The sequence below is a fragment of the Mauremys mutica genome, chromosome 11 (assembly GCF_020497125.1).
Source record: "Mauremys mutica isolate MM-2020 ecotype Southern chromosome 11, ASM2049712v1, whole genome shotgun sequence".
NCBI lineage: Eukaryota > Metazoa > Chordata > Testudines > Geoemydidae > Mauremys > Mauremys mutica.
Window position 1 is genome coordinate 69,093,573 of NC_059082.1, and position 24,522 is coordinate 69,118,094.

Genomic DNA, 24,522 nt, shown 5'->3' on the forward strand with positions numbered 1-24,522 from the left:
GCTTAAAATCGTAATTTTGCTAGATGCTAAAAATCACGGTTTTAATAAATATACTGGATTTATGCCTCATTACAACAATCTTAAACCCACTAACCCCCCTTTTTGTCCTGACTACAAGGGCGTTAACAGGCCACTTCACCTTGAATGATCCTTTAGAATATGTGCTAACTACTTATGACAGTGGTCCCCAAACTTTTTCCATCATGCCCCTCCTAGAGTGGCATGCCCCACAGTTTGGGGACCACTGACTTATGCTCAACTATCTGTTCCATCTTGTATTTAGCTGTGACAGTATAAGGACCTTTCCCAGACCTGGGGAAGAGCTCTGTGTAGCTCAAAAGCTTGTCTCTCTCACAAACAGAAGATATTACCTCACCCACCTTGTCTCTCTAATATCCTGGGACCAACACAGCGTGTATCTCCTATAACAGCTGTTCCCTGATCCCTCACCCTCCTCCGGTCACAAAAAGAATTCTGTGGAACTGCTAGGGCATATGGACTCTGATGGACATTACGTTTCTTGCAGGAATATTGATACCACTAAGACTTATTGAACTTAATGATCTAAAAAAAATCCATGGCCTCAACTTCCCAGTGCTTTTGACAACTCCATTCCAGCTTAGGCTGCACGTAGTATGGACCAGGTGATGACTCCTGTTTAGCTCGAAACACATTTTAAACTGTCCTTACATTTTAATTTTTAAAGAAAACAACTCTCATTCATCAACCTGACATGCAGACACAGTAGCACTAGGACTGTCCCAGGTTCCAAAGGACTGAAAGTTAATCTGACCTGAGGATGTTTGTTCCCCTTGGGTAATCCTCTGGCTTACAATGGCCTTCTTAGGGATGCTTAAGGGATGCACTGCAGCCCAGACTTTCTGGAACACTAAGTGGTATGGCTACATTCCCTCCCTCATCAGTCCACTGATGGCTACAGTAGTGCAGGGGTTCAGTATCTCTTGAGGTTTAACATTTTAGATTAAATCCCAAGGGCCAAAGTTTTGGCTGCCTTGGGGGCCTGATTTCCAAAGGTACTGAGCACCCGGAACACCAGTTGGTCTCAGTAAGAGAAGGATTAGGCTACTGTCCTTTAAAATGAAAGCCAGGCTTGATGGAGGAAAGATGCAAAACAAAAACTACTTCCCAACTAAAGAAAAGGAACCACTCTAGCTTCAAAGGCCTCGCAAAATCCAAGCTGGAATGGCTCTCTCTGTGAAAAGTGAACTACAGAATCACAGCATGGTCTGACTATCAAAGGAGAAGCATCCAGAGAAGTCAATGGGGTCGCTGAGTGGTAAATGAGGGCAGAATTTAGCCCATTAACTTCAATTTTCCATTCAGGAACACAATCAGTATTTTATTGGTCCACTGGGGCTCAAATCTTCTGGTTCAAGTACTCCTGAATTTTAAACTCAGCAGAAATTCTAAGCATAGCTGGTCTTTTAAAAGTCATATTCAGATACTGGGGGCCAAATTCTCCTCTGTTACAATGATAGTGTAACAGAGAGGAGAATCTGGCCCACAGGATTATGATGTAGAGTTTGGGGTGCTCTGCACCTCTGAGGATCAGGCCCTAAATTAGCAAATGAAGAGTAAGATGCACAAGTGCAGCTCTTCACATAACATGCATGTACCACATGACATTTCAGTTGCTACGCTAATAGAAATATATCAGTCTGCTTGTAGCTTGGTTTTTTATACAGCCTTCTGTCTGCCAACTCAGAGATAGCATGTATCAGCAAAACTCTCCTTGTCCATTAACGTAATGATTAATTAATACTTGATTATCACAGAGGTTTCCAGACACTAGGCCAACTTCTGCTCTTGCTTACATCTATGCAACGTCATTAAATTCAATTGGCCTGGTGAGAGCAGAATTGGACTGACTTACTTTAATGCAATACATGTGGACTAGAAGACTGTATAAAGCCGATGCTCTCTGGTAGGGAGGCAGACTGCCCCAGCAGGAGCTCCGCCTGATGTAGGCACAGTGAGCCTGATTCACCATTACCCTGTACTTCGTGCTGGCACACACATCAGTGCAAAGCGGACACAAATAGCTGCCAAACCAGAACGGTGGCGTTTTAGAATCACTTTGCACTAGTGAAAACAACACCATAGAGTGAATTGGGCCTAATACCTCTGGAATCCCCAGGACAGCCCAGACCAGAAGAGATCTTTCCACACTCCTGGAAGGGCAGAGGGAGGAGGGCCATGATCCCGAGCATGCCCTGCCCTACCTCACCCTCTTTTGGGCAAGACTGCATGTTGAGAGAACTAAGCTCAAGAGGTTCTCGTGCACAAGGATCAGCCATTGCCCAGGAATCCATGGGTGGAAGAGGCTCCTTCCATCATCCCCACACAGACTAGCCATGCATGCATATACTGGGCTAAATTCTAACACACTGTAGTCTGAAATGCACCTCACAGCACTATGTATCTTGTAATTAATCAGAATCCATCAACTTTTCTTCACTAATGTGAAACACTTGTGGTATTGCACCCTATGGATCAGATCCTCAGCTGGCATAAATTGGCACAAGTCAGCTGAAGCCAATGGAGCTACACCCACTTACATCAGCAGCGGATATGATCCCATAGCATGCAGGCCAGCATGAAGTAGATACTATTACTTTCTTATCACCAGACATGTTAGGACCAGATCCTGTAAGGGGTTTAACATGAAGGCAGTGAACATCTTGCATACTCAGACCCCTAACTTGCATTAACATGACACTGTTATATCATATACATCAGGGGTCGGCAACCTTTCAGAAGTGGTGTGCCGAGTATTCATTTATTCACCCTAATTTAAGGTTTCGTGTGCCAGTAATACATTTTAACGTTTTTAGAAGGTCTCTTTCTATAAGTCTATAATATATAACTAAACTATTGTTGTATGTAAAGTAAATAAGATTTTTAAAATGTTTAAGAAGCTTCATTTAAAATTAAATTAAAATGTAGAGCCCCCCGGACTGGTGGCCAGGATCTGGGCAGTGAGAGTGCCGCTGAAAATCAGCCTGAGTGCCGCCTTCGGCACATGTGCCATAGGTTGCCTACCCCGATATACATCATTGTGTCAGAATGTGCTGACAAGCATTAATCATACACAAAAAGGCAAGTTGGAAAAAAATGCAGGGCTGCAATGGGTTTGCACAGCTATAAATGAGAACAAAAATTGGCCTTCTGCCCTCAGATACACCAATGTGATGTCCACTGCCATCAATGGGAACTGCATACATGTATCTGAGGGCATATTTGTAAATACAGACTTGGGAGAACAAGGGATAGGATGCAAGGTAAACCTTGTAAGGCTGGTTAAATGCTTGCGCATTTAAACACAGAGCCCTTTACCTGTTCTACCACCCCTTCCACTATCAGACTCTAATCAGTGGAGCTAAACGCTGGTCTCATTTTCACCCACAGAGCCACTCACTTTGGTTGGTGAAAGAATTTTTCCCTATGTGTTTACAAAAAGTGTTCTTGTTAATCTCATCATGCTACTAGCTTTATTATAAAAAAAACAACTTAGTCATCTGCATCATAATAAATAAATAATATTGAGAAATCAAGGGCCTGATTCTCTACTTCCTTGTGCATATATGATCATGGCTATTTAAAAACCTCTCATTAACCCCAAACAAGCAAAGGAACCACAAAAACAAAGTAGAAATATTATATAACTGTCTGATAAATTCTATTACCTGTGAACTGGGAACAAGGGCCTTCCACCAATGTCCACCCTTCACAAGGTCAACTTCACTTAATGGCATTGACACTTTGCCTATGACACAGTGGCGTGAGAATTTGTCAAAATCCACTATGGTTAAAAGTAGAGTTCTTCTTTGGGCTTCTAAAAATGGGATTTCAAAGGTGTATCTCTCCTCAAACACTGGGTTCTGGGTTTTGCGTTTTACTCCTGTCTGCTTGGAGTTCTTCTGATCTGGAAGGAGGCAGATCTTGACATAAGGGTTGGAATGAGCCATATCTTGTCTTGAACCATCATATGAAATTGGAGGAGGCAGATCTCTAGCCTCAATTACCCTCACTATTAGATAATTATGCAACAGATCATACTGTGTGCTAAAATGCAGCATGCCCAGTTGATACTTCGACAAGATTTCCTCATCTGTCAAGGAGTCCATGTCATCACTATTAGAATCAAGAGAGTAGAGTCTTGGTTCGAATTTTCTAAAATAGTCATCTGGGGTATATGTTTTTCTCAGGATAGTTGGCTGAACTATTTCTTTTTTAGCTCCTATAATTCCAAACTCAATAGGTTTAATGTCAATTAGTGGAGAACTTGGCCTTCTTGATTCTAGACCTAGGCAAAAGAAACATACAAATAGCAAGGTCAGTAACTGGAAAGATTTTATTACATCCCAACTTAGACAGACTGTAAGAGCTGTGGGGCAGAGACTTTGTTCTGTTCGTACAAAACCCAGCACAATGAGGTCCTGGCCCATGATTGGGGTCTTTGGGGCTATCGCAACACAAATAATAATATCATAACTAGTTAATCATTAAGTGAAAACATCAAACAGATTTCTCTCCCCTGCCCCCGTCTAACTCTGTGATTCTGTCACATTCATCCTTTAGCAAAAATATAAGTTTGGCCCCTTTCACAGTCTCTTTGTGGAACAGTTTAAGATTTCAATCAACATACCTTGGGCTTGACTTGGATCTCTCTCTAAAAGCAGGCACTAACCTAAGCTTTGGGAAATTACATTAATTTTGTATGGCTGACAGCCTTACTTGAAATCCGCCTTGTGAGGCTGTAAGCAGACCGTGATGTATCTGAAGATGATCGCCTTCTGTCAGGAGAAGAGTCTTGAGGAGTTGGAGGCGGCTCACTGGCTGTGTTATCAGAATCTCCATCCTTGTCCTCATTTTGATTGTTTATCCTGTGAAAATGAAAGACCTCTGGATGTCTGAATCCAGTAAGTGTACTGTACACGTAACAAACAGGATAAAAAGCCCTCTTCTCTGATACTTTAAACCCTGGATGAATATCATGGATGCTAGAGCTGATCTGCAGATCTAGTTGGAAAACAGAAGAGTGCTGAACTCTGTGGTTTCAGGGCCGTACAAAGCATGGATTCTCTATCCTTTATTTTGTCTTTCAGACTTCTTAAAATGTAATGAAGCTTACTAGCAACAGCAAGGATATACACCAGTATGCACTTTAACACACATCTATATAAATATGCTCATGTTTTGAATACATCCAGGCGATATGGACCTTGCGGCATTATTGATATATGTAGTGAAAATATTTATACCATTACTTACTGCTGTATATTTAGGGTATAGTGCTGGAATTACGGCTTTCATTAGGATTGGATTGTCACACTATGAATAGCATAGGAAATAACCATGATCAATCTTTTCACACCATGTTTAATATTAATATATGGTGGTAAATGAGCCATAAAGTTTGGAAATGTGGCCCTGTAAAGCACGATTTGTTGACATACCTTTTAAGCAGTTCCTGTCCCCTTTTTATTCACTCTTTTGCATAACTGGATAGGACAATAATTCTGCTATATCTTGTTTTATTTGTGGGAGAATTTAAATAAGCAAGAAAGGTTACACACCCCTCACTGAAACTTCGTGAAGGTTTAAAATGCACAAAGTGATTATAAGAATGGGCTCATACAAAAGTCCACATGCAATCCCCTTGTCAATTTAAATCTTCTACATAAAGTAAGTTCAGTGAAAATCTTGGCCTCCCACAAATTGGAGCAACTCACATTAAACAGAACAAATCAGAACCTCTTAAGTTCCCCTCAAAGAAGAGCAAGAGCAGACAGGAACAAAAATCTATGGTTCAAGATTCTGATGTCAGTTGCACTGGTGATAGTCTGGAATAAATCCAGTGAAGTCAATGGAAGAACAATTTTATACTGACATAATTGAGATCAGAATCTCACTTTTTTTTTAAACAGTATTTCATTCTTTGTAGTGTACCAAGATAAAATACACTTTTCTGGTTAAGCCACAAGACAAAAGAACACTCAGAAAATAGAAATTGGGCACAGCAAAGTTCAGCATGAAATAAGCAAATCAGATAGGAGCAGTGCTTGAGTTTTGCTCCTCACTCATTCTTTCTATATTTCTGGCTATGTCAGGTATAAAATGAATAGGTTGAATCATTTCCCTCACAAACCACTGATGAAACTAGGCTGTTAACAATATTCTGTAGCAAGTAGTAAACTCAAAAATCTAAAACCAGAACTTAGGAATAGACTAAAAATGGAATTCCAGATCTGAAACTACCTCTCCCCCAAGTTTGGGGGAAGAAGTTCAAAGCTGGATCTTGTGGTGCTTAGAGATCTGAATCCACCTGAGCTTCACAGTCCATTGACATTTAATAGATTTTTGATAGCAAATTAAAAACATACATTAAATGGACAGACAATACCCAGCTTTCAAATGCAGTTGCTTAAATCCTTCAACTAGTATAAAAATCAATACTTTGGAGCATAAAAGTCTGCTTTTCATCCCAAGACACAGATTTGAGGATCTGAACATACTTCTTATGATTCACATGCCTGCAAATTAAGCCTACAGAATGGGGGCAAAGCAGGGGCAAAAAGAATCAGAAAAAAAATCATTAAGGATATTCTACACATGCTAAACATAACAGTGAATTAATTAAGTAACAAGCAGGTGACCCTTTGCAGGGAAATTGCTACTGAACCACAATAATTTTTCCTCAAATAAACTTTGGCTGTGTTTGGAATAGCTCTGTTCATATTTAATCAGAACCTCTGATAAGGAGAATTGAGCTCTAATTTCAGTTTAACCTTGCAGAACACACAGTATTTATCTTCGAGTTTTTATATAGGAGATTTCAAAATATGCAGAGCTGACAAGCACCCCAATTCCCTGCCAATTTTTTTGCTAAGGCTAGGAAGCAAACAGTCATGATGAAATAACAATAAGGATTTGCCGTGTGTGCAAGTCAATACAATTAGATTTGCTTCAGCAACATAAACATACTTCTTTTAACATTGACATTGTAGGGTGCTGTAAAAATTCAGGAAGTGTGAAAAGTCAACATCTACTGTAAGAAATTACTTAATTTCACATCAGTTGGGCCCAATCCTGCCTTCCGAGCATACCCAGAGCTTCTACTACGGACTGTGGGAATGCTGCAGATACACAGAATGGAGGATCGATGCAGACATTAACAAGATTGCTCCCATTCATCGAGAGACCATGAGAAGGACTGGGTGGGGGAGAAAGCACACCCCATATGACAGCTATGGCCGTGTCAGGTGGACAAGGAGCAGAGGATTGGGTGATCTTAGTTGTGAGCCCTTAGGAATTTTTAGATACTTTTCAGGGGGAGAAGGGGCAACTCAAGAAATTTACTTGTTCCCCAAACTCAATGCATTGAGGCAGAATGTGGATCTTTTTAAATCCAGGTCCTAATTCAGGGTGTTATACTGCTGCCCAGCACTATAGTGTGGGAACATCTACCATGCAAAAACAATTAGTGTAACCAGACCTCGGAGCAGTTTTGAAATACACATACGCATTAAAATAGCTCACTCACAGCCCAATTCTGCAACTTTTACTCATGCCAAGTAGCACTTACTCACATGATGAGTGCAGTAATGCAAACTCCAAACATTTAGAAACCTCCCCACGTCCCTGCACCCAAAACAACAAGACCAGGCAAAGGGCACTACTTCTCTCTTCTATCTCCTGAGGTGTCATTCTGTACCTCTCCATTCTCCTCTCCATCTTTCCAGCCCTCCTCTCTCAGTCTCCTTACCTCCTATACATATATTCTCTCCCTTTCCCCTCAGTCACCCATATTCTCCCAGCATATCCTCCATATTAGCACACCCCCAAATCTCCTTCCCTATGCCCATTTTCCTTTACAGTCTATCTCTCAGCCTCCCTCCCTCCTCACCCCCTCCATATTCCTCAGCTGCCACCACCATACATTCCCATAGCTCCTCACTGTCTCTTGCCTGGGCTACATACAGGATACAAAAGCTGCCATTTTAGCTGAGGGCATCTTGGATTCAATCATATGAAAAGTAATAGGAGACAGCAGCCATTTTGAAGCAGTTTGCTGCCCAGCTTCTAGAGACAAAAATCTTTAAAGAAACAAAACAAACCCTAAACTTGTAAGATTTGTAGAAATATCATGGGAGCTGATGACTTTGATAGTCCCTAGAGGGCTGCTGGTCTGAGTATATGTAACACAGCATAAGAAAGGATTGCAGAACAGGGTCCTTTAATATAACTTTTTCATTATTATTTTTTGCAAAAATTAACCAGGAGGGATCCTAGAGGCAGTGGAACTGGAGCGGATCCAAGACTCAGGTGGAAGGGACAGGGAGTACTTCTGGAGCCCACAAAGGGGGGCCACATCAGCTGCACATTGCAAAGTCCAGCTCCCAAAGGAACTGGAGAATCACCACACAGGTGGGTTAGCGGGTGGCGGGGGGGAAGGCAGAGAAGAAACAGGGGCCCAAAGGTGGTGATCTACCACTACACAGCCCCAGTGGCCACAGGGGAGAATCAGAGATCGTTGGAATTACTGCCTCAGGGCTAGGGTTGCCAACTTTCTAATCACACAAAACGGAAAACCCTAGCCCTGCCCCTTCCCCAAAGCCCCACCCCCTCACTCACTACATTCCCCTTCCCTTGGTGGCTTAGTCTCCCCCACCCTCACTCACTATCACTGGGCTGGGGCAGGGGGTTGGGTTATAACTGGGGGTGTGGGCTCCAGGGTGGGGCCAGAAATGAGAGGTTCAGGGTGTGAGAGGAGACTCTGGGGGGGGCAGTGGTTTAGGGTGCAGGGGAGGGTGAGGGCTCCGGCTGGGGGTACAAGCTCTGGGGTGGGCTGGGGATGAGGGGTTTAGGGTGCAGGAGAACATAAGAATGGCCACACTGGGTCAGACCAAAGGTCCATCTAGCCAAGTATCCTGTCTTTCGACTGTGGCCAATGCCAAGTGCCCCAGAGGGAATGAACAGAACAGGTAATCATCAAGTGATCCATCCCCTATTGTCCATTCCCAGCTTCTGGCAAACAGAGGCTAGGCACACCATCCCTGCCCATCCTGGTTAATAGCCATTGATGGACCTATCCTCCATGAATTTATCTAGTTCTTTTTTGAACCCTGTTATAGTCTTGGCCTTCACAACATCCTCTGGCAAGGAATTCCACAGGTTGACTGTGCGTTGTGTGAAGAAATACTTCCTTTTGTTTGTTTTATACCTGCTGCCTATTAATTTCATTTGGTGACCCCTAGTTCTTGTGTTATGAGAAGGAGTAAATAACACTTCCTTATTTACTTTCTCCACAACAGTCATGATTTTATAGACTTCAATCATATTCCCCTTAGTCATCTCTTTTCCAAGCTGAAAAGTCCCAGTCTTATTAATTTCTCCTCATATGGCAGCCATTCCATAGCCCTAATCATTTTTTTGCACTTTTCTGAACCTTTTTCAAGTCCAATATATCTTTCTTGAGATGAGGCAACCACATGTGCACCCAGTATTCAAGATGTGGGAGTACCATGGATTTCTATAGAGGCAATATGATATTTTCTGTCTTATTAGCTATCCCATTGGTTCCCAAACTCATTCCGCCATTTGTGCAGGGAAAGCCCCTGGCGGGCAAGGACGGTTTGTTTACCTGCCGCGTCTGCAGGTTTGGCCGATCATGGCTCCCAGTGGCTGCGGTTCGCTGCTCCAGGTCAATGGGAGCTACTGGAAGCAGCGGCCAGTACGTCCATCGGCCCGTGCCGCTTCCAGCAGCTCCCATTGGCCTGGAGCAGCGAACCATGGCCACTGGGAGCCACAATTGGCTGGACGTGCGGACACGACAGGTAAACGGGCTTTCCCTGCACAAGCAGTGGAACAAGTTTGGGAACCACTGATCTATCCCTTTCTTAATGATCCCCAACATTATGTTTGCTCCGGGTTTGGGGCGGGGGGGGGGAGACTCAGGGCTGGGGCAGGAAGTTGGGACTCGGGGTTGGGGCATGGGCTTACCTCGGGTGACTTCCAGTCAGGGGTGCAGCTGGGCTAAGCAGCTAAGCAGGCTCCCTGCCTGTCCAAGCTCCGCACTGCACCCCGGAAGAGAACAGCAGGTCTGGCTCCTAAGCAGGGGGCCAAGAGGCTCCGCACACTGCTCTCGCCCACAGGCACTGCCTCCTCAACTCCCACTGGCCGCAGTTCCCAGCCAATGGGAGTGCAGAGCCGGTGCTCGGGGCGGGGGCAGCATGCAGAGCGCGATGGCCCCCCTGCCTACAGGCCGGACCTGCTGGCTGTTTCCAGGGTGCAGCGCAGTGTCAGGACATGAAGGGACTAGCCTGCCTTAGACCTGCAGCACCACTGAACAGATTTTTAACAGCCCGGTCGGCAATGCTGACTAGAACCACCAGTGTCCCTTTTCAGTTGGGTTCCAGTCGAAAACTGGATGCCTGGCAACCTTACTCAGGGCCTGCCACTCCACAGATCAGGTGAAGATTTCTTCTACCTCATCCCTTCCTAGCCGCTTGTCCCCAAGTACTTGATCATTTCTGCAGCGTATCTTTCTAAGTCCAATAAAGCTGTCTCATCATTTTGTTCACCTGCAGACGATGTTTCCTTATTTAGCATTGATTTTATTTCCAATTCCCATTAGCTGCAGATAAATGAGTTTCTAAGCATAATTCTGACCCTTAAAAAACTGCTCCCTGCTTAAGAACCACTATAAAGCTCTACTGCTAATCTCTCTGCACTGTCTTTCTACACTAATTCAAAACAATAAACAAGATGCTGTAATTCAAACAGAAAAGGATGAATTTTATATACCATTTACACACAAACCTGATAGATCTGGCAGGGGAAAAAATGAAAGCAAGGAAGCTCCCAGGGAAGGATGATACTGATCATGTGTCTTCCTATCTATCCTCCAGCAACACAGCGAAATGTGATGCATTAGGGAAGCAATTAAGGAGGCACCTCACCTGTTGTGGTTTCAGAAACACATTGCACATTTAACCCTTGAGTGTCAAGTACTCTGCTTCTATGGGAGGCAGTGTGGCCTTGCAGATAAAGCACTGGACTGGCACTAAGGCTCCTGCTCTGCCAGTGGTCTCCTGAGTAACCTTGGATAAGTCACTTTGCCGCCCGGCGCCTCAGTTTTCCCAGCTGCAAAATGGGGATAACAATACTGGCCTCCCTAGTAAACTGCTTTGATGTTGTTGTTGTTTTAGGATCAGATTTTAAAAGCACTTAAGTGACACAGGAACACAAGTCCTGTTAGAAATTCTGTTTTTCTAGGGGATATGTTCTCGTAAATCACCTTGGTGTTTTTGTAAGTTCCCCCCCTTTAGCCCGGTTAAATTAAAATAACATTAATAAGATCAGTATCTATTTCTTACTCTTATAAACCTCAAAACATTCTAGTAGATATTGTTTAGTTTCACTAAGTGCTGCTTGTATGCTATCTTTCTGTCTAGAATAATATCTTACAGCCAACCCTAAGCCCTAAGATTTATCCTGGAAATAGCTAATGTTAAGGCTTATTTCAGCCATTTTCCGTCGGGCTCTGCATGGGTGCAGGGGTCCACCAACATGCAACAAATTGCTGAATTGGGGCCTGTGCCTGAATCCCTATTTGTCTGAACAGTTATCTGGTGTATTGCATTTGTCTATGGTTAAGGTAGATCCTCTGGTAGGAACCTTGTATGTTATGTGTTCAGAAAATACAGTGCATGCTCTAAGTAATAATAATAATTAATAAATATAGATCCTCCTACATAGTCACTTGAATGGCAGTCTGGAAAATTACAGCAATCGGAGGGCTAAAGTGCTCAAAATAACATAGTCCAATTTAGAGATTCAGCAAGAATTCAAATGAAATGTATTGTTCTCAGCATGGAATACAAAGCTAGGCCAATTACCAACTTGCTGTGTTGGCTTGCAGGATAGTTTCTGACTTCAGCACTGGGGTAGCTATATTTCAAAGACTCCAGCTACCTGAATTAGCAGGACATGTTGTTTAGCTTTACTGCAGTTATATGCACTGTTTATATAGTTATATACACTGTTTCCACTCCTAACACTGACTCTTCCCACCAGTCTCTTATTGTATGTATGCCATTAGCCAGGTGTGTGGCATTTTTGGATTCTTATGGCCTCATGTTTATGCCCTCACCACAGCCAAAATAACATTACCTTTGTCACGCTGCTATACACTGGAGATAACATTTGCTTAATATGCACATCTAAACTTACAGCCAGGCTGGCGTCTGTGCAGGAAAAGGTCCCAGGATTTCAACTTCATCTTCGCTCGACTGACAACAGCTACAGTCAAAACACTTCTGACAACAATTTCTACAAGTCCATCTGCACAGCAAGAGATCCGAGAGTCTAGAGAGCAGACCCTAGGGCCATTGGAAACCAAAGAATAAGATTACAACCAGTAGATCATTGGTGAGAAATAACACTCAGCTGTATTTATGTTTGTGTCTCTGCAGCAGAACATTTGGAACTCTATTTATTTCATTTATATAAACAGACAAGTGCCGTGCAGTTACTGGCACAATCGCACTGAAGCCATAACTAGGCAGGGAAATAAACATTCACTGCAGGTATTTTCTTTTATAGAATTATTATGTACGTGGGCGAGAGAGCGATTTACAAAACACTGTGGCATAACAATATGCTAGAGCAGAAACATGCCCATTATTTCACTCACATTAACAAACTAATATATCAACAAATGCATGGCAGAGAGAAGAAAAAACTAAAGATTAGTGAAAACCTCAATTTAATTCACAAGTTGTTGCACAGCTGAAAAAACCTAATGCAACAATACGAATGTATTTTAATAGTGTATGCATGTAACCATATGCTCCATACATGCAGTATTACAGCCTCAAGTTTGTCAGCAAAATGTATCAGCCTAGGTACAAAATATTTCCATGGCTCTTACTATGTTGACTAATTTATGAAAAAGCTAATGATTTTTAAAAAAACCCATTATTTGCCCTCAGTAAGTACAGAAGTGCCCTCGAGAACAGAATTTTGTATGGTGGCAGTAGTAACTATCTAACAGTGCTATTACATTTACTACATGTACACACATTATATGTAATAATGTACACAGGCTAATGTGTATATTTATTATATTATATGTTATGTTATAATGTTATAAACAAATATACACAGGCTAGGTGTATACATTTATAGCAAGGGGGAGTGCATCACAAGAAAGGAACTGTGTCTGAAGAAGCCACAGTTCCCTTCCTAATCTCCCCTGACTCCAAGAGGGTATAAACTTGCAGGTGGCTTATACCAACAACAAATAACTACCCTATTCCCACCACACCCTCTAAGCTCAGCTTGCTGGTGCACTGGAGAGAGAGGGAGGAGGCATGAAGCCAGGGTTCCGCTCATTCCCCATCCACCCCTACCCACCTTTCCCAGGTTGGGGGGGGGGGGGTGAGAGAAGAAAGTGGTCGTAAGAAGGCTCGCAGAGCAGTACATAGGACACACACAGACAAATTCTAGCTATCTGTTTTCAGTGGTAGGTGAAAACCCAGACTGCATTATGAAAGCCTCACAAAGTCAAAATTAGGCTTTTTATAATTGTACCAGAAATTCTTGAACTGTATCATGTTTGCAGTGTTCAACACTGTCTTTATAGGGAGACAGTCGGCACTCATTGGGAGGCCTTCCCAGGGAGCACAGGGCTGCAGAGAAGGACAGTAGCAGATTGATAGTAAAACAAATTTTTATTCCACACCTGTAAAAAAACTGAATTTTCCTGCTATTCAAAAAAATTAGTTTTTCTATAAATGAACCCCAGAAATCAGAAAAGCCATAAAGCAAGGAATCTGGCGTACCATCTATACCTACGGCATTAGAAAAGATTCAGAAAATGCAGGACAATCTCCTCTGGATGACGAGATGAGACAGAATAGCGAATGAATCATCTGATTAACTCACCTCATTTATCGGTTCCAACTGTCCTTTTAGATATCCATGATGAAGCAAAGGGGAATAAAATGAAAGAGACAAAACCAGTTTAGCAATGCTCAAATAACTCTAAATTAGCACCGGCCAGAGAACAATTTCTTTAATTTCTCAGGACATGCTATTTCCCAAGCTTGTCCTACCTAATTTTAGGGGAGGGGGAAGAATCTCCTGAGGGAGCAACAATATCTTCTTTTCCCCTTCCCTTCCTGCTGCTCACCCTTCCCTAGGAGGATCCCTCCACTCTCACCCCTGTTTACAGCAAGAGAAACGTATGTATTGCTTTTGCTACCATCCTCCTCCCAGGAGACATCATGTGCAACCACACTCCTCATGTGTCCCTAGGAAATTACTTGATTTATACAACTATTTACTGCATCAGTAACAAACCACATCCAGGTCATAGATACGCTACAAGCTCCTGATAATAGAGACCTTGGTCTCAATTCAGTTCTGGCAAAAATGGTTGCAACTCCAGAGATATTAAGACCAACACTTTCAGAAGTGGACACTAAATTTGAGTACTCCCATTTCTGTGTGCCCAACTCAAGACACTCTGTGCCTGATTTTTCAGAGATACTGAGCACCTTTAACTCCCATTGTCTTCCACTGGGGTGGTGGGTCCTCAGTATTGGAAAAATCAGTCCCAAAGTGTCCCCAGGTGAGTGCTCAAAACTTGAGTCACCCAAGGTCACTGCCCTTTGAGCTGAAGTGACTTGCCCAAGGTCACACAAGAAGTATGTGACAGAGCCAGGAAGAGAACCCAAATCTCCCAAGTTCCAATCTAGTACTTTAATCGCACCATCCTTCCACTCTTATTCACTTTGTTTGCACTATTCCTGCTGTAACTAGCACTATTAGCACCTTTACTTTCATGAGCACCAAATTCACCGAAATTCATTAAAAAACCTTATTTTAAAAAGTTTGGATCTCTGCTGTGGTTGTTTCACTATCTTTAACCCCTGATCATATCTAGTAGTTTTCTATCTCATGTGCCTTCCTTTAAAGATGGTTTCCTTAAGGGGCTTGCTCTCCCAAAAGTATACTGCTTCTATTGGCTAAATTCTCTACGGAAAACATAAACAATACAACTTTTTTAAAAGGAACTAGATTAGATTAGATGAAATTTAGCTCTACAAAGGCTTCCACAGAAAGCATTTTAGCACAAACATCCATCGTCACATTCTCACAGACCATTGCTTAGTGAAAATACCGCCACCTGTCTGAGGTAAGGATTGCAAGGACAAAAGCACTGTATTTTGATATGGCTACACCCAAAAATCATTTTTAAAAACCCCAGGGTTGTCATCCCTCAATTTACACAATAAATTCCACCCAAAACTGGTGTGGCTTATTCCAAGCCTGCACTAAAATGCCTACACTGCATTAAAATGAGTTCATTGGATTTATGCCCTGCAGCCAAACAACCCAGCATGTCCTGTGAGAAAAGGCTATGTGGCGTCAGGGAGTGGGGTGTGGTAACTCCAGGCAGGCCTGCATCAGACAATCCTCCTGGCTAAAATGTATCAGTTGTGGAAGAGAGGCATCAAGTAAAACAAGCTAGATCTGCTTTAAAATAAAATAGGACCTTGGGCAGCCAGCACCCCAGGAACATGAGCAATGCTCCCCACAGACTCCATCATAAAGCAAGTGGAGTTCCATCCTGTCTGTGTGCTCAATCAAACTCCCCCAGAAACCCTAGCCAGGTACACAGGAGTGATGACAGAGACAACAGGCAGGAACTAATCACCATAGCACAGCAGAAGCAAATGAACAGCCAGTGCCATAAAATACATAAATGCACAGATCCATGAAATAAAAGCAAACACGAACAGCTGTCTGTGTCCATGCTAGTCACATGCAGCAGGCAGGCTAGCTCTGTGGGAATGACAAAGGTTTATAGAGTACAAATGATCGCCAGCAGGTGCTGGGTAAGCTCAGTTGGAGTTTAAGACCACAGACACTATAACAAACCCAGCACATACAGGCAGACTGGGTCTACCATGAGATTGGCCTACTCCACTGGGAATGCAAAAGGAATACCGCTCAAGTCACTGCTGCTGAGCCTAGGCTTATTGTACCAGATCTGCAAATTCAAGATCAACTCTTCAATTTGGGCATAATCCATTTGGGAGTCCTGGTGCCATGAACAACCCCCCATCACAAAACAACACATAGTATGTGTATTGTGGCCTAGGGCCCCTGCATAGTCATTGCTGCTTGATGACCTGGCTGACAGCTGTTCCTTGATACCTTGGTTTCCAGAATCTGCCATACGTGGGGCTGTTTTGCTATCTTTGCCTTTACACTCCCTGTGCCCCATATGCTGCTGTGCTTAGCAGTTCCCTGCATCCTCCAAATCAAGTGTAACCAGCATTTTTTAGGTGGGTGATATTGCCCAGCTGGGGCTCGCTTTTTCTAGCATGAATATATGTACATACATGCATGTATGGACATATACATGTCCCCTCTGCTTCTGTACACTTTGGTCACTTGGGGATGATGGGGTCCAGTACTACACCACTGATATTACAGATATGGGGCAAAGAACATTAAGGGTAGCAAAGAATCCTGTGGCAGACGTTTTGGAGCATGAGCTTTCGTGGGTGAATACCCACTTCGTCGGATGCAAGACTTGCATCCGACGAAGCGGGTATTTACCCACGAAAGCTCATGCTCCAAAACGTCTGTTAGTCTATAAGGTGCCACAGGATTCTTTGCTGCTTTTACAGATCCAGACTAACACGGCTACCCCTCTGATACTTAACATTAAGGGTGGAATTTTCAAAGGTGAAAGCCAATGAGCCTTGTGCTCCTAAATCACTTATGTACTTTTTAAACAATAAATGGTAATACTTCACACACACAAAGCCTGACCTAAAGCCCAGTGAAATCAATGCAAAGATCCCTACTGACTTCACTGGGCTTTGGATCATCATAGTATGTTTCATCCCAGGATCTCAAAGCACTTTTTAAATACTAACTAATTTGCAGTCAGTACACCCCTGGGAAGTAGGTCACTATTGTCATTTCAGAGATGAGAAACTGAGTCACAGAGAGGATGACTTACCCAACAGCATTTTACATCCACTGTGCACAGATGCCATTGTTAGTGACTGTGCAAGGCAGTGGAGAACCAAACCGAGTCATTGTCAGGGCTCAGATAAGAAGCCAGATTTCCTGGCTAACACCTTCCAGGAGTTTTTAAACCATAAAACCATGGGTATCAAAACTCATTCAGGGGAGCAGGTCAAATTACATTTTGAATTATGCACCAGGGACCCAGTTTACAGCATTAGGGTCTCGTATACAACAGCCTATCCACCAAAGAGCTCCTTCTACCCTGGCACAATTACACAAGGGACAGACCAGGCTGAGAGTAGTTACAAACCTAGGGGTTCACAGCCCCCTGCCCATCTAGCTTCCAAGAGCCCCTCAAAGTAAGGACAGCTGTAAGTGAGTACTGTTTTCATGGCCTGGGGCAAGTTGAGTGGGCCCCTGTTTTGGGGTTCATAGTTGGTGGTAATATGTCAGTATACCACATTGAGATAAGGGTCTCTGTGTCTGTGCCCACAGCAGGTCCCTTTATTGGTGAGAGGGGCCCCAGTTTCAATCTCTGCAGGGATTCCCATATGTGTGGAAGCCCCCATTTCTAGGCTTCCACGGTGGGGAGGGGGGTGTCTCATGTAGGTGGGGTTCCTGAGCCTGCGTTCTCAAGGGTCCATGTGACAGTGTGAGGGGCACTTCCTATCCCTGCTGGTGGTTCACAGGACTGCAGGGTGTGAGTAGCAAGGTCATCTCACGCCCTGGGGGAAGTTCTGTGTCCTTTCATGACCTTCTGGCTGGCTGATTCCTAAGCCTCTCAGACCCCTTTCACAGGCTGCCCTGCCTAGTCTTCTTCCCTCAGCAGCAGCCACCTAAGCTCAGCTCGGGAGCAGCATCCATGGTAACGCCAGCTGGATGAATAAGGGAGGATTTGGTAAAGCACACCTGGCTGCTCCTACTCCCGTCTCCCTGCCCGCTCTTGCTCCCACTCTGAATTCAGTCCTAGACATGGAACACGCAGTCAACAGCTGGATCCCTGAACTGCAACAGAACAGCAGCAGAGGCAGCTGCAAAAACTGTTGCTCTGCTTCTCTTTGTGCCCGGTATATGCAACTCTGCACGAAGGCATCACAAACCTCTCTCTCACACACACACACACACTCACACAAGAACTCACATATATGCTGACATTCACACGCACAGACCGTGCACAATCCCATGCACACATACAAACATAAGCACGCCTATGTACAAACACCCCCCATAGACACACAGTCCATCCCATACATACACCATCAGTCAGATGCACAAACACACAAGTTCACACAAACGGGGATGTTCAGATTCATTCTTAAGAAGGAGGTGAGTTCCAATCACACGTACCATTCCCCCAAACCCTTCTCCAACCCACAGTTCTGGTCTGAATCAAGATGCATTGGCTGACTGCTGCTATTAAACAAATGCAAAAAGCCGAATCACTAATGTGTCAGGTTGGGTATGTAACTAGAGAGCTTCACCTTTTCGCCAGCTAACTAACTCGCACACCCAAGTTTACCGTTAAGCAGGAGGGGGGCTGGATGAACATGCAGGTAGCAAATTGAGCTGAGTGCAACCCCAGGTTAGCGCAGACCAGGTTTCCCTGTGGTCCCCACCCCGGCAAAGAGACCATTACCTCCCCAGTGCTGGTCAGACCTACCTGTATATACGCCATCTTCACTGGGTATCACATTAGTTCCCAGCACAGCCTGAGCATGGCGTCTCTCTCCCCTTTGCCCTCAACAACAAAAAAAGACGTGACTTGTTTGCTAGATGAGCACTGACCTCCCCGCTCCCCCTGGCTGCTCGCTGCGGATCAGCGTCTCCTCCCCAGCGGGCTCTAGCCCGGCGCTGTCTGTTTCTCTGGTATTTCGGGCAGGTTTCGTCGGGGGCCCCAGGCTCTCTGTGCCGCGCTGGGCGGGGAGGTCTGTGCTCTGGCAGCCCGTCACCCGCTGCACCCTCCTGGGCATGGCTCGGGGGGGATTTCCCCGGCTCGGGCTGCCGCGGCCGCAGCCCTCCCTCTTCCCGGGGTCGCCATTCGCGTCTCTCGGGGCAGCCTCCCTGAGCCCCAACCTCCCAGCCCGGCACTGTCACCCGCTCCGCCCGCCTGCGCCCGGGACCCTCACACCCTCCGCTCGCCTGCGCCCGGGACCGTCACCCCCTTCGCCCGCCTGCGCCCGGGACCCTCACTCCCTCCGCTCGCCTGCGCCCGGGACCGTCACCCACTCCGCCCGCCTGCGCCCGCCTGCAGCCGGGACCGTCACTCCCTCCGCCCGCCTGCGCCCGGGACCCTCACACCCTCCGCCCGCCTGCGCCCGGGACCGTCACCCCCTTCGCCCGCCTGCGCCCGGGACCGTCACCCCCTTCGCCCGCCTCCGCCCGCCTGCGCCCGGGACCGTCACCCCCTCCGCCCGCCTGCGCCCGGGACCGTCACTCCCTCCGCCCGCCTGCGCCCGGGACCGTCACCCCCTCCGGCCGCCTGCGCCCGGGACCGTCACTCCCTCCGCCCGCCTGCGCCCGCCTGCAGCCGGGACCCTCACACCCTCCGCTCGCCTGCGCCCGGGACCGTCACTCCCTCCGCCCGCCTGCGCCCGGGACCGTCACACCCTCCGCCCGCCTGCGCCCGCCTGCAGCCGGGACCCTCACACCCTCCGCGCGCCTGCGCCCGGGACCGTCACTCCCTCCGCCCGCCTGCGCCCGCCTGCAGCCGGGACCCTCACACCCTCCGCTCGCCTGCGCCCGGGACCGTCCCTCCCACCGCCCGCCTGCGCCCGGGACCCTCACACCCACCGCCCGCCGCAGCCCGCGCCCGGGACCGTCACCCCCTCCGCCCGCCTGCGCCTGGGACCCTCACTCCCTCCGCTCGCCTGCGCCCGGGACCGTCACCCCCTCCGCCCGCGCCCGGGACCGTCACCCCCTCCGCCCGCCTCCGCCTGCGCCCGGGACCGTCACCCCCTCCGCCCGCCTCCGCCCGCGCCCGGGACCGTCACCCCCTCCGCCCGCCGCCGCCTGCAGCGAGCAACACGTGGCGCAGAACAAGACCCAGCCAGGGCCCGACGCCTTTCGCCGGGGCCGCCAGGGAGAGCAACTGGGGCTTAGCCCCGGCCCCAGCAGCGGCGCCCCCTGCGCTCTGGGCAGCCGGAGCCCAGAGGGGATCGCCCGGCCAAGCGGCAGCGGCTGGTGCTGCCGCCCTGAGGAGCCGCCAGGGGGTGGAGGGAGGCTGCCGCGGAGGCTCCTAGTGGGTTCGCAGAGGCCGTGGAGCCTGGGTAGGCTCAGGGCATGGTGAGAGCCCTGCGTCTGGTGGGAGCGGGGGCGCTCTTGGGTGGGGGGCAGGCCCCCAGGAGGGCCCTGTAAATCTGGGCTGTGGCTCTGCCTGCTGCACAGGATGGGAGCTCAGGGTGGAAAAGGAGTGAGGGGCTGAAGGAAGCTGATGCTGGGCGATGGGGGGGATCCCCCCCACGGCACCTCCATGTCCAACAGAGCCGATGGAACTGCCTGCCACCAACATGTGCCACGGGCTGGGGACCAGTCAGCTAATGTGTGCGATGGAGGGAGGGGGGAAGAGATGGGAATCCCCAGAACGTATGCACTGGTGGGACTTGTGTCACTCTCCATGTGGCACCCAGGGAGGGAATCCAGCCTGAAATGCCACTAGGGAACTCACCAGGAGCCTGTCACATAATAGAAAAAAGACCTTAAGCCAGTGCTGCTAACTCCAGGGTTTCACACATTAGCTGTCTTGCCCCCAGCCCCTAGCACGTGTTGGTGGCAGGTAGTTCCATCGGCTCTGCTGCATGTTAGGTGCTGGGGGATCCCCACCCCATCGCTCACCTCAGCTTCCTTCAGCCCCTCACTCCTGTTCCAGCTCCAGCTGCTGCTCTCCTGTTAGTCCCTGAGAATCACTGCTTTCATTTTTGTTGTTTTAAAGTAAGTTTCTAGCCCTAGGGGCTGTCCAGAAATGCTTGAAAATGTGACTCCTAAATGCCAGAAGGCAAATAAAAAGAACCCAACGTTTATTATATTTATAATCTCTCAATTGTCTAGGGGATCTGACTCATGATTTTTAAACACTTGGGTTAGCCATACCCATTATTGCAATGCAGAATGTACTCTAGGAAATGTACCCAGTGTGTAGGGGGCAGGGGCATATATACTCTGTTTGCAGGGGTACCCGAATGGGAGGGTATCACATATGCAAGTTAGGACCCCATTTTCAGCCTCCTCTGTGTTAAGCTAGCCCTGTTTTAACCTTTGCATGGGGACTCCCATGTGGGTATTTGGGCCCCTCTGTCTGTGTATCCACAAGATCCCAGTGAGTGTGTGTAGACGGCTGGGTTTTGGATTCACAGAGCTCACTGAATGCATGCTGGGGGACAGTCCTCCTTTCTGTGTTCACAGATTAAGGGGGCTATATAAGTGTGGTTCTCAAGGCCCTACGTGACCTGAGGGGCACTTCCATGCTGGCATTTCACAGGATTGCAGGCTACGAGTCCCATGGTTAGCCAACAATATTAGGAAGCTCTGCCCTTTCATGCCCCTCTGGCTGAGTCCCAGGCCCCCTCCATTTGCATCCCCGGGGGCTGCTCTGCCTGGATATCCACCTGCTGTCCAGCAGCAGCAAGCTCCCCTCAGCTCAGCAATTAGGAGATGCATCCATGGTAAGTAACACTATGGATGGGGGCTGGAGTCGATGCTAAAGCACTCCTGGCTGCTCTGACTCCTATCTCCCAGCCTGCTCTTGCTCACATGCCAAACTCCAGACCCAGAAACAGAACCCTGGAGTTAACAGACGGATCATGGCACATAGTGCAGCAGAGGCGTCTGCGAAAACTGTTGTTCTGTTTCACTCAGGGCACAGTTGCACACACCGCGCAATAAGGCATCGAACATTTGTCTCAGCCACACACACATATATATGCAGACATTCATACACATAAATAATAGCTACACACAAAGATAATCGCACAGAGATACCAACATCACACATATACAATGTCAAGTGTCAGGGGGTAGCCGTGTTAGTCTGTATCCACAAAAACAAGGAGCCCAGTGGCACCTTAAAGACTAACAGATTTATTTGGGCATCTGAAAAAGGGAGGTTTTTTACCCACGAAAGCTAATGCCCAAATAAATCTGTTAGTCTTTAAGGTGCCATCAGACTCCTTGTTGTTTTTGTACATACACAGTGTGTATGTCTGAATGAATGTAAGTCTCTTATACCCACAGAATCTCACTAGCACACACACACACACACACACACACACACACACACACACACACACTCTATGTTAGTTTCCTTTTGTTTTACTGATTTGTACCAACACAACCTTAAAAGAACATGCACCCAACACATAGCTAGAAGGGTTGCATTCAATTTCTTTTATTTACTTTTTTTAATTAAGGTCCAGTCACAAGTACGATTTCCCCAAACTTATCTTGGAAGAGATTGTTTTGTAACCCTACTTAGTATTGTCAACCGCCAGTAAACCACAGTTCTTGTTTCTAAATACATTAGAAGCAAATATTACTATTGAATGCAAAAATCAGAACAAATAATAATGCTCCAGGTTGCATCTGTCACTAAAGAACTTAACCTTTTCTGTAACTAACTCTCAAGTTTCCCATTAAGTGGGAGAGGGAATCACTAGCCTGGGCTGGATGAACATGCAGCTAGTAAATTCACTTGAGTCTAAACCTGGTTAGAGCAGACCCAGTGTCCCTGTGGTCCCCCTCCCCAGATAAAGAGGACATTTCCTCCCCAGTGCTGTTCAGACCTACCTGTATATACGCCATCTTCAATAGGTATCACATTAGTTCCCAGCACAGCCTGAGCATGGCGTCTCTCTCCACTTTGCCCTCAACAACAAAAAAAAGACATGACTTGCTTGCTTGATGAGCACTGTTCATTCCTTTTCCCCCTTGCTGCTCACTGACTCTCCGTAATGATCACTGTTTCCTTCACAGTATTTCTTGAGCACAGAGGCGTTGATTATTTTGTTTGTTTCTAATATTTCTTGTATGGTTTTCTGGGTTCCCAGGCTCTCTGTGCTGCGTTGGGCTGGGAGGGATGTGTTCTGTCAGCCTGTCACTTGCTGCATGATTGATTTCCCTCTTTTCCTTCTTCCCTATGCTAGGCTGGTGGTGAATTTCCCCTTCTTGGGCAGCAGCTGCAGCAGCCTTTGCACTTCCAGAGATCTGGATTCCCCTCTCTCAGTGCATCTCTGCTTGAATTTGTTTTTCCAACTTAAAGCCGGAGGATGAATCCGGGGGAAGTGTCTTCTGCAAACAGCATCATCCATCTGTCTGCAGCAACCAGATGGACAAGAGACTTTGAAACAGCAGCATGTAGGAGGGTCCTTTTTGTCACAGAACAAGAAGCAAAACGTGTCTGAAACCTATTGGTGATGATTTTCCATCAGCAAACCAAAAACCTCGCTCTTATTTCAAATTATATGTGACCAGATTAGATATTTATATATTGAAAGGGAATGGTGTACTGAAGGAAACTCTTTCATTATGAGTTTACGGAAGGACCTGCAATAAATTATACCTAGGGAACCTACCAAAACTATAGAGAATGCTGTCACCATGTGCAGTGCAAACTCATTTCATGTACACAAGGAAGCTGATGTCAATATGAGTAGAGAACACTGCAGTGTAATGCACATTTTTCAGTGTAAGGTTTTGAAAGAACTATCACCTTAATAGCCATTTGATTTGCCAGCACACACCTCTCACTTCTATTTTTAGCTTGCAATATAATTATACCTACCCCCTTTTCCCTCTTACAAAGGGTTAGAAAAAGTATTTCACTACAGCTGTTCTGCAATAGGGTGATTGCATTTTGTAATTGGGGGAAAGTGGTATTGTTAATCGGTAGAGCTAATGGAAAGAATTCATTAATAAATGAAGAAGACTAGTCTGTGGATTGTATGTGTTTGCATTACGAGGCGGAGCGCAGGTTCCTTTTGAAGCGGAAAGCAAGTGTCAAAGCTGCAATTGCAACAGGTCTTGTGCAGAAAAGCAGAACAGCGACATCCAGAGGACGAAATGCAGAACTTCAGGGAACTGGAAAATATTTCCCAGGCTTATGAATCAACTGAGAGGACACAACCCTACATCTGGATTAGACTGGCTTCATAGCACACCCATATCACAAATGCTGGTAGAGTGCAGTACACTACAGTGCTAGTAAAACCTTATCTGGGGCAATTAACTAACAGGTCTTAGGAGAAGCGAAGGTAGCTAAATATCAGGTTTTTATCATTAGCAGTTATTGTCACAGGTGTACTATTTCACACCAGCAACCTGCATTATTATTGCTCTCCCCCCTCAAAAAACAAGGATTGAATCAACAAGTCCTAAGCTGTAGAATTCATTGTAACAGAAACATCCAAGCCAGGTGCTGTGACTGGATCTTTAAAAGAACTGGATAATTTT

At 46.2% G+C, this 24,522-nt stretch overlaps 1 protein-coding gene across 9 annotated transcripts in view; it reads right to left on the reverse strand.

Annotated features, from left to right (window-relative positions):
- SYT17 (synaptotagmin 17) overlaps positions 1–23,384 on the reverse strand; it is a 70,835-nt gene extending 47,451 nt beyond the window's left edge. For 2 of the 9 annotated variants that reach the window (XM_044978697.1, XR_006572278.1), the window contains exons 1-5: positions 22,861–23,384; positions 13,975–13,992; positions 12,259–12,407; positions 4,759–4,907; positions 3,708–4,327 (exon numbers count right to left, since the gene is read on the reverse strand). In XM_044978697.1, the coding sequence (XP_044834632.1) occupies positions 3,708–4,327; positions 4,759–4,907; positions 12,259–12,407; positions 13,975–13,992; positions 22,861–22,875 (951 nt within the window). In that variant the 5' untranslated portion in view covers positions 22,876–23,384. Of the gene's footprint in view, positions 1–3,707; positions 4,328–4,758; positions 4,908–6,407; positions 6,425–7,609; positions 7,911–12,258; positions 12,408–13,871; positions 13,891–13,974; positions 13,993–15,751; positions 15,771–18,742; positions 18,821–22,860 lie in introns of those variants that run through there. The other 7 variants (XM_044978696.1, XM_044978699.1, XM_044978700.1 and 4 more) reach the window with 7 other exon arrangements.
- Positions 23,385–24,522: the final 1,138 nt, after the last annotated feature.